Raw genomic sequence first — 10,917 nt, 5'->3', positions numbered from 1 at the left:
GTCGGTGGGCCCGGAGGGGTCGGGTGGGGAGGGGTTCAGAGGGTGGTTGGCAGGTAAAAACGACCCTTATCCCCACCACCGGTGTTCAGTACCGTATTCGGGTAGTTCAGGTATTGCCCTCTCTCTCATTTATTTTTCCAATGGAGAAAAAGTGAGTGCCGAAAAACCGGAGGGGGTTGCGCACACATTTGGGAAGAGAGACGGCTCAAACTGAGACGTCTTGGCAGTCTTACGGAAGTATCGGTACCCTCAGGCCACCAAAAGTACCATTTCAACGGTTGAACAAACTTGGACTGAGTAAAACGTCAAGTGTCAAGTTGATTATCACATGAGATATAAATATAAAAAATTTAATAAATTGAGAATAATTGAGTTGCAATAATTTAAATGCGTGTCGAGTGGATTAATAATTATGGTAATGGTGGTTTGACGTTAATCGTCGAGTGCTTGGTGACCCATAGGAATTAGTTCTGGTTGGTAAACACTAATTGTTTAAACAATGAGACTGTGGATGATATTGGGTGCGCTGGCTGTGGCTGTGCCAGCAATTCCCGCTGATATAAGCAGGAATAAGAACAGGGGAAGAGGCTCCATGTGGTGGTACGTACCCAATGTTAATGATCATTAATTAATGACACGAATGAATTATCTCGTTTTAAATTATCGGATGGACAACTGCTCGACCGCGAATCATCCGACTAATTTAATATCGGAGTTATTAATTTTAATTGGCCAATGGTTTATCATCACCGACACGCGTCTCGCGGTATTATGAAACATAATAAAATATAATAGAGCGTTATAAAATATAATAAAATGTGATAAAACATAAATTGTTAGTAATTATGTGGATGAATCAGGTGTTGGCGGTGAGTTTGTAATTTCATACGGTATGAGAAAGACTTTCACTTTTCATCGTCTCCGTTATATCTGCATCCCTCTTACTCGTGGCTCACGTGGGCATTTTTTGCCAGTTGGAACCGTTGGCCAAAGGCACACGTCAACGTCAACCCGTGAAACTTCAGGGACTGTTTATTATACCAGACCGACGACACTTGGAGCGCGACGTGAGATCCAATCTTGTCGAGTGTTTATACGAGGGCGTGCGCGCTGGCCCCCGGAGATCATTTAGAATTCTTGAGAGATTCTCAGGGAACGAGGGCGACCAAGCCGGTTTTATTTTTCACTTTTTTTATTTTATTTTTTCATTCTTTTTATTATTCGCTCTTTTACTCAGCATTTTTCTCCCGCGCCGTTTCACGTGAAATTGACCCTCACCCCTCCCTCCCCCCACACACACACATCCCCCTCATCCCACCCCCGCCCAATTTTTATGATCTCTCCCCGGGGGTTAGATTGGGATCTCCGTGGATTCTCTGCTCCAGGGGATGATTTTTCCGGGATGCAGATGATTTTTTGCTTTTTTTGTTTTGGAGGGACGACTTGGCTTCCTCTTTCGGTGAAATTCTTGATGGAATACCCCGTCACGTATTGATACCGTAAATGCGCCAGGGACCAGTTCAAGTGCATGCTCTTGAATAAATAATTAATTAATTTAATTCCCGCCGTGAGAGAAATTTCGCTGACAAGTGCAAGTACCGTTGGCCGTTGACGATTCTCACGCACCGCGAGTAATTCTCGTTTATTTTATTTTTTTTTTTCTTGTCAATTTTTGTACAGGGGAATTGCCAAAGCTGGTGAACCCAACAATCTTCTGCCAATGTCACCGGCTTCACTCCACATGGATCCGACGGTTTATGCTACACTCAGGCGTAAACAGAGGAGATTAGCTAGGGAAAATCCTGGGGTACTTATGGCTGTTGCCAGGGGTGCTAATCAGGCTATTATGGAGTGTCAGCACCAGTTTAGGAATAGGAGGTGGAATTGCTCCACCAAGAATTTCCTCAGGGGAAAGAATTTATTTGGAAAAATCGTCGATCGAGGTGAGTTACAACAATCAATCATTCATCAATTCCCATTTGAATAATTATAATTGTACATTAAATTGAAATAAAATTAAGTTATAATTGCGGTAATGGGAATGGCACATTATAATGATTTTAAAAAAATCCCCTCGAATGTTAAACACCTCCCAATGAGCAACTGAATGGCCTATTATTGCGTTGTAAAAGTCTGAAATATCCCAGTGGATGGTCTCACAGTAGGCCCTCGAGGTAATCCCCATCTACACCCCAATGGGGCCCAAAAACTCAACTAAACATGAACGAAGATGACCCCCCCTGTGCCCCCTGGTAAATTTGATTTATTTACTGACCCTCTGCCCCAGTCTGTCGTCACCTTGTCGTACGACCGTTGCATTAGCGTGTCTCTTAACTCTCGTCGAGTGTGAGACACAAATTACCAACGGATGACACACGACCTTGTCACATTTTCAAATGAATGAATAAATAAAATAAAAAAAATAAAACGAGAATTGTCTTCATTCGAATTCCATTTGCCCGACAAAAAATAAACCCGATGAATAAATTATTTTTAATCTCTCCATAAAATTCATTGTCTTCCTCTCGATTTTCGAGCGACAACTACACGAAACAGATCTCGTCGAGGTATCAAGACTCGTTTTACGTATTACCAACAGAAAAAAACGTATGCCATTGTTAAAGGAAGAGAGAGCCAGAGGATGGGAAACGAGGACCGGTCTTCGAATGCGAATTGAAGGATGAGAACTACAAAGAGAAAAATAAATGGAGAGCACGCGAGTTGGGGGGAGGGTGAGGGGTGGGTACGTGAGACCGTTAAAATATTTTCGCACAATTTTTTCAGCCCCTCACATTTAATTAAACTTTCAAATTGTAATTTCAAATAAAAATAAAACAAATGAATAGGAAAATTTATAATCAATGCAAAATTCATTTCCGTCTAACACTCAATTTTCATAATGAGCGTTAAAATTCAAGATGTCGTTAAAATATACATCACTCAGGATGGAAAAAAAATTTTATTTGATGTCTGATTTTAAATTGAATAAGAGACTTCAATGGTAGAGACTCATGAGAATCTGTGGCTACAGTTGACTAACACTTCCCTATTTATTTAGACACGTCAATCCGTAAAAATTATCTCCTCACGTGCTGTTTAAACTCGGTGGATTTTTTAATAGAAACCAAGCAGAGACTAAACACAAGTCGACTCGCGTGCCTTTTAATGATCATTCCCCGTTTATTTACGGGTAGATAAGCCCCAGGGGGTGGGGGGGGAGGAGTGCAATTGCGAACGTATCATCTCCCGATCGTTTTACCATTTTTTTTCCTTTTAATCAGGAGGAGACAAACATCGCAGTGTGACTCGATAATAATAATTAATCAATATTTACTCAAAGCGAATGAGAGGTGTGCGTACGTGACTCAATGCCTGGGGTCATAAATAATTGAGAATTCGAGACGTATTGATTTTAGATAGAAATCCCGATGAAATGAAAAATTGATTGATCAATCAATGGTGAGCGTTGCACGTTGTGTGGATTAATCGGTTGATTAAAAAAATCATCATTTGTTGAAATTAATCAAATGAGCCGATAAATCGTGAGTTAAAAAAAAAATGGGGTTGAGGGAGGGGGCGTGGCAGTGTTTCAAAGGGCTTTTGGGCGCGTGCCCTCGGTATATTCAGGCCAGATGTATGTTTTGCAACCTGATAATGGCCCTCTTGTACCGGTGAGACTCTCTCACTCGTTCCCTTTTGCGGCACTTTTAGATCTTGTCGCTTTGCCGATTGTAAGCCGAGCTTTTTCGCAGCCCCCCGCCTCCCACCCCCCAACTCTCCCCCTCACCGACACTCGAACATGCTATTATGTAAAGGCCCATATGGCCACTTAGGGAAAGTGAAAGGCAAAAAAGGGCTACAAGTTTGTCGCATGGATTTTTGTTATTGTGTACTCGGTCTTTGATTTTTTATGCCCCGACGTGATTTCGGGAGCAACGGGTCACAAGCCTTTATTCAGGCTTTATTCAGGCATCGGGTGAATCGCCCAATATTACCGAAAGGTAATAATTAGTCTTGATTATTTTTCGGAGTGAAGAAAAATTAGGGAATTGTTTTTTTTTTTTCTTTTATTTAGCTTCGGTGTGAGGTTGGATTTTTTATTTAAATAATCTGGAGGGAGGGGTTGGATTCAGACATCTGGATTTCATCAGATCTCATACTTGTGGCGTCAGCCCTGGGGTGGGTTTGGGTTCATATGGAAGATCGGTATCTCGTATGTGTAACGCGTATGGACTCGTCGTATTTCGAGATCGTGGGATTGAATTCATTGTTGACGCACTACCGGTTTTTTAACGTTTCCTTTTTTTTTTTATTTCCCGAGCCCGCGGTTCGGTAAAATCGTCTGCCCGATGACGACTTTTCGTCTTCTCTATTTTTTTTTCTAGAGTATCTGGTTTTGGTGCAGGGGAAAATCCGGAATTCGAAAATGACATGCGGCATTTCGACTTCTGCGAAATGCCCCGAAAAAAAAACCTGTGGGAAATAAAAATTAGGAGGAGAATGAAAAATTGTATATAGTGACAGGTCATTCGACGGAGAATAAAACTCGTTCCCCAGAGATGACCGACACGCGAGGTGAAATAATATATTTTTCAGAGTTCCATGAGATTTGGATTTGAGATATTTTTTTATTTGCTCAGGGTGAATTTGGGGTGGTGGATTGAACGATATCTTTGGGGCTGTGTTTATATAAATAATGGTGAAACTTTTGTCTGAGTTTGTACTCGATATTATTGCCTGCTAGTGAGTGAGCCAGTGGTCTGTAATCATTTTACCGCCGTGTTGAAGGCACCTACCGCAACGCTTTTTTTCGGGGTATCCTCACCTCCTCGCCTTCGGACCTCTTCATTTTCTGATGGCCCCAGAGTCCCTCTTCCCACACCTCCAGGAAAAAAGGGCGACGATATAACCGCAGAAACGTCCCTCCGCTAAAATTATCATTTTTAATATCCTCATAATTCACATTCCCACATTTTTCATCCACACGGGGAAAAATAATAATTTATATGAAAATAAAAAAAAAATAAGGACACACCGAGAACTGGCTTGTCTGGAGGAAAGAACTTGAAAAAACGCTCGATTATTCGCCATGAAACACGATAGTATAATTAAATTCCGATCAATCGATCGGGAATAAATTTTCCGTCATGTATCACATGATCTAACATGAAATAAACTCGTTGTCCTTTCTAATCACGTCTTCATTAATGTCTATCCCCTACAGCTACTAGTGTCGATGCCCCCACCCCAAGTCGAATATTTCCTTCATCGATATAATCGTCCATTTATAGGATAAATTCAATCAATACTTGTCGACAGTGTTGGTATACGATACGTGGTTTATACGTATCAAACCGCGTATCTTATATGGATGTGAACTGGTTTTTGTCGTGGCGTTACGCCGCCATAAATCGCTGACGATGATGGGCTACATGTGTTTCGAGGAGACGGCACGCCACGATTTCTTACTAAAACGTGAAACGAGATATCCAACTTAGTGAACTCCTTTTCACTCATTTTTACATCCTCCATTTTTTTTCTCCACCGGTTATTTTCCCTTCACAACAGTAATATTTCCAAGTTTCACCATTTGCTTCAACGATTTTCGCGAAAAAATAAAAAATAAATCAATAAAACAGTACAATTTAATTTGTTTGACAACATACGCCCAAGGTAAATACAAATTATCTGCCATTTCCGTTCAATTCTCCCGATAATTCCCTTGACTCATGTTTGACTATCGTAAAATGAAATAGGCGTGTGGATTACGTTCCACACTTGCGAAATCCGTCCAACAATTCTAGTACGAATGTTCATAAAAAATTAAATAATTGACAATTAAACAAATTCATTTATTCACGTATTTATATTAATAATTCAATTATCAACTCTTGAAGTTAATCATGTCATTAAAATTCGGGGTACGTATCCGTAGAAATTCATGGGAGTATAACGAGAAAAAAAAATTCGTCACGAGGATTTTTCAATGGAGCAAACAGAGTGATGAGTATTCGACCTTGAGGTAGATTTTTCAGATAAAGAGAATGGAAGTTTTTCGGTAGTCCGCCGGTGGTCGAGGACCTTTCACCAGGTTCTCCGATAATTTTCCAAGTGTGCCAGGGCGCGCGACGACTCTGAAAAAAAAAAAAGTGAGAGAAAGAGGAAACTGGCATGTTGTAAAGGTGAGGGAGTACCTTTTTCCGTTAATCCTCGGAACGATTTGGGGTGTCCTACCCTGTACGGAAGCCTGAATGGGCCCCTGGACCCCTGATTTACGCCGTTCCACCGAGTTTACGAAACCATTCGGGACTGAAACTTCCTTTAAGTCACTCAGGGCACAAATCAATTCATAATTTGTTACAGTTATTATTTCTCATCATTCGACCTGGGGAACTACCTCCAGGTCATATACCGGAAGAATAAGTTTCATAATAATTTTTTTCAATTTTTCAAATCCGAGTTCATCAATATATTTATACATTTATATATTTATATTTGTATATGATACCGAGAATGATAACGAGAATCGTTATACATACTTTTTTCAAAAGGTATATTTATAAAAAAATATATTACAACGTGTGCTCTCGCATGAATAATCTGAAATAATGAATTTTCACACGTGCAAAAATCCCGGGGATATCTCCACCGATGTATCGTTACAAAGGTGCCGGTGGGCACCTGCGCTTATGCAGATAAGGTGTGTCCCAGGGTATAAAGCCGTGAGGAGGGGGTTATGGTGTGGGTCAGCGTCAGTCGGGGTTAAGGTCATCCTCACTCGCTTCCACCTGCGGCCATCCCTGTACCTCCGAGAAGACAGAGATAAGAGATAGGACCCGGTGGGTCCCTCAGGTAGTTGGCCCCAGTGGATTGAGACGTTCCACCTCCCGGGCCCCTCGGGGGCATCACCTCCCACGCGACCACCGATTGCCGGAGACGAGCGGTGAAAATTTTGTCCCCCAGAGTTCTTAATTTTCGGGTGATCAGCGGAGATGTCCGCGATTTTTCTCTTACCCGGGGGGTGGATTTCCCCTCACCGCGTGTGGGGACCGATTCTCCGGGGAATTTTGATCGCGGGGATCGGTGGGGACCTCCCGACGGGCCCCTCCATGCCACTCGGACTCGGACAATAGATTTTTAGTCGGCTGCGCATCAAAAGATCCCCGGGGCTCAGCGATATAATGCCGCTAGTCGTAAAACTCAGCCTCGCGTAATTAACAGATTCTTAATAGTTTAACGCGCAAAAACCCTCACCCCTCGAGCGTGAGGGCCCTCCCCCCTTAACCTCGTACCTCTTCTCTCATCTGTCTGGTGTCCTTGCCAGTCATCACGACCGGGTTTTGCTCATCGCACTGCAGGTTTTTTCCATCATCTTCATCGATTCAAAATGTTACCTCAATTTGCCACGTTTTTAGCTCGAAATATCAGATGTTTAATGCCTGATGGACAAATTTATATGTAAATATTAATTTATCATTAATTTAATGTGTGTTTTTTTTTTTTGGCGTTGACAGGATGCAGAGAGACGGCATTTATTTATGCAATCACCAGTGCAGCAGTGACGCACAGCATTGCAAGGGCATGCAGCGAGGGTACCATTCAGTCATGCTCCTGTGATTACACTCATCAGTCTAGGGCACCTTCTCAGGTGCGCGACTGGGAGTGGGGGGGTTGTTCGGACAACATCGGTTATGGATTCAAATTCTCCCGGGAGTTTGTTGATACCGGGGAGCGGGGGCGAAACCTCAGGGAGAAAATGAATCTCCATAATAACGAAGCTGGCAGAGCGGTGAGTTGATCCCGATTCCCCGAGTCACCACAATTGCACAAAATAATTCATCAATAAAAATATAAATAAACGAAAAAATCATTTCTGCCAACAGCACGTCTCCTCGGAGATGCGTCAGGAGTGCAAATGCCACGGAATGTCGGGTTCGTGCACAGTGAAGACGTGTTGGATGCGTCTCCCAAATTTTCGTATAATCGGTGACAACCTGAAGGATCGATTCGATGGTGCCTCGAGAGTAATGGTGAGCAATTCGGATCGAGCACGAAATGGCAATGCAATAGTGAGTAATTCAGCGAGCAATTCGGTGCATGGGCCACGTCAAGGCCTGGGAAGACGTCACCGTTACAATTTTCAACTGAAACCGTACAATCCTGAGCACAAACCACCAGGTGCCAAGGATCTCGTTTACCTGGAGCCATCACCACCATTCTGTGAAAAAAATCCAAAGTTAGGTATACTTGGGACACATGGTAGACAGTGCAATGACACGAGTATCGGTGTCGATGGTTGTGATTTAATGTGTTGTGGCAGGGGCTACAAGACCCAGGAGGTTATTGTCGTTGAGAGATGTGCGTGTACATTTCACTGGTGCTGCGAGGTCAAGTGTCAGTTGTGCAGGACAAAGAAAACAATACACACGTGCCTATGAATTAACAACAATTCACACCTCTTCCTGGTGAAGGGGTTCATCTGAGTTGTCACAAGGGAATGCAATTTTCATTAAAATAACACGAGGAGACCATTGTCATTTTAACCTGTTAATATTTTTAATTCAGTTATGAAAATGTCTGTGAGTTCTTCCGCGTTTTATTTCACTGTTTAATTATATTAATTTTCATGATTTTACGAAACAAGAAAATTGGTAATTTCACGGGTTAATTTTTAACAGTGTTAATTACGCGTCCAGTATTATGCGAGGATGGGGTGTTTTTTTTTTCTTTTTTTTTTTAATTATTTATTGACACTCTGTTGAGTGTTTTATCAAAGACTGAGATGGATTGAGCGGTTAGAGAATGCTAGAGGGATTTTTCTATTCTGCGATGGTTATTTTCTATTGTACATAGTAGGAATATCTTAATCAATTAGGGGATTCCCCCGTTTTCGATGAGCTTTTTTGGATACAGTCTTTTGTATTTTTTTTTTCTTATGTTTTCCAAGTTATTTATTAATGCAAGATGGACGCCCTGGGGTACCTGGGGGTACAGTCTATCTTGTAAATAGTCTAAGAGTTTATAAACGATCCGGTTATGTGCTTAACACTGTACATATTAGCGCTCCCCTTTCATAAAATGCCTGTAAATATTAGGAATTGTAGAGAAAGAATTATGATTAAATCGTACAACTTATGCAACGAGAATATTTAAATTATTTTTTTACACTCCCCTGAATTATCCGCAATTCTACCAGTGCAGTGGGTGCTGATTCAACTATTTTTCTCAATAATTTATATTTATATATACTGCGGAAAAAATTGTCGCTCACCTATATGAATATGGATATATGTATAATAAATCATGTGAATTGTTTTATAAAAAAGTTGCATTTTTTCCCACTCCATTCATTTATCCATTTTTATTCAATTTATATTTATTTATTTCAGTGAGTTTTATTTATTTCAATGATTTTTTGTTTCGATAAAATTTTTTCTTGGATTGCATTGAGAGTGAAAAAATAATTTCCATGGGAAATGATCGAGTCCCATTTTCACTGATGTACATGCGATTAAGTCACGTATCTACTGATGATCTACGATCGATGTTGATACAATCCTCAAGGTTTTTACCGATCTTTGGCCTCTCGCGATCTGGAATAAACGACAGACCATTCAATATTTTTCCCAATGCAGCAACAGCAAAGAGAGAGAGATAACTCGAGACGAGTTCGTGCAACATTCGAAACATTTAATATATATACAACACATATTGCCAACTGGTTCGTAACGACTGGGTGAAATGGGGACGACTTCATAACTCTGAAGACAGAGGTAATATCGTGGGAGGCCCCGTATGTATCGTTTTCATGTTTTAAAACTCTTTCAGCTGTGCCCCTTTTTTTTTTTATCATTCTCTCTCAGGATCTTCCCCTCACGTGGAATTGTCTCTTTTTTTTTCTTTCAATTTTCTGATGTCGATACTGGTGAATGGTACACGCGATGATAACGCCAAGGAATCCCGGAGGTATCTGCCAAGGATAAAAGGATTCTGACCGCTGAGGATAGGAATTCTCGCTAATGGCCTCGACACCCCTTATTGCCGGCCAATGCCGGGGGGACCACCTACGTTCTTTGAAGGAAATACATTTTCGAATGGGGGGATAAATCTTTCGATCGATCGTGAGAAAATAAATTGTAACAAATTTTATCGGCAAACATTCGATCAAATACCGAGTCTAAACTCTTCAATCATTTCAATCGCTTCTTCAACAATCACTCGATCAAAAGTACATTAATTATTATTAATTATTTTTTAAATCACCAGTCAATTGAATTTGGATTTATTCCATGCATTTAATTTATTTAATTTACTTGTGGTGTATGAGAGCGGCTGGAAATTTTTTCCATGCAGGTAATGACAATAACAGTAAAACTGAATGAACCTGGAGAAGAAAGGAGAGTAGGGAAGAGGCTGGGTGACGAGAGTAGCCAGGAATCAGCGAAAAGGGTTAAGAGTGGGTGCCCATGGTGGGTATCCCCATGCCTGGGACGAAAACATCAAAGAAACCGCCGTGAGAAGTCGACGGCTGCCCGAGATTCTTGTCTCCCAGGGATTGCCCGAGACTCCCGTGGAAGAATTTGTTTTAGTATAACACCAAGAGACGTCCCTACAGTCATCACCGAATTGCCCCAAATCGTCATCTCCTGGAATAAAAATTCATCCAATCCTTGACAGAGATTTTTTTTTCCAAAAATTACATCAATTGCACTGAATTTTTTTTTGCAAATTGATATTGATATTGTATAATTAGGAATCAGGAATCGTTGACAACATGAAGAGGTTATAAGGGTGGGATTATTTTTTTGGTGATGATAAAAATCAGAGAAAACAGGAGTTGGGGCGTCTCGTGACCGATCATATACGCGCGTGGCATCCTTAATGGTGCTGGAGTACATTATTTTCATCTCTTTCATC

The 10,917-nt window shown here is 41.1% G+C and overlaps 1 protein-coding gene across 1 annotated transcript; it reads left to right on the top strand.

Moving 5' to 3' along the window:
- Nucleotides 1–59: 59 nt before the first annotated feature.
- wg (wingless) lies at nucleotides 60–9,281 on the top strand. Its single transcript, XM_011300877.1, has 4 exons — nucleotides 60–600; nucleotides 1,681–1,943; nucleotides 7,515–7,789; nucleotides 7,884–9,281. The coding sequence occupies exons 1-4, from the start codon at nucleotides 500–502 to the stop codon at nucleotides 8,436–8,438; spliced, it is 1,194 nt and encodes a 397-aa protein (XP_011299179.1). The 5' UTR covers nucleotides 60–499; the 3' UTR covers nucleotides 8,439–9,281.
- Nucleotides 9,282–10,917: the final 1,636 nt, after the last annotated feature.

This window comes from Fopius arisanus, unplaced genomic scaffold (genome assembly GCF_000806365.1).
Source record: "Fopius arisanus strain USDA-PBARC FA_bdor unplaced genomic scaffold, ASM80636v1 scaffold00019, whole genome shotgun sequence".
Lineage (NCBI taxonomy): Eukaryota > Metazoa > Arthropoda > Insecta > Hymenoptera > Braconidae > Fopius > Fopius arisanus.
This window is presented reverse-complemented; position numbering and strand designations above follow the sequence as displayed.

Bases quoted from the DNA above. Each gene is read 5' to 3' on its own strand.
- wg (XM_011300877.1), top strand. From the start codon at position 500: ATGAGACTGTGGATGATATTGGGTGCGCTGGCTGTGGCTGTGCCAGCA. The intron at 601-1,680 runs GTACGTACCCAA...ATTTTTGTACAG, and splicing joins GGAAGAGGCTCCATGTGGTG to GGGAATTGCCAAAGCTGGTG. The intron at 1,944-7,514 runs GTGAGTTACAAC...TGGCGTTGACAG, and splicing joins TGGAAAAATCGTCGATCGAG to GATGCAGAGAGACGGCATTT.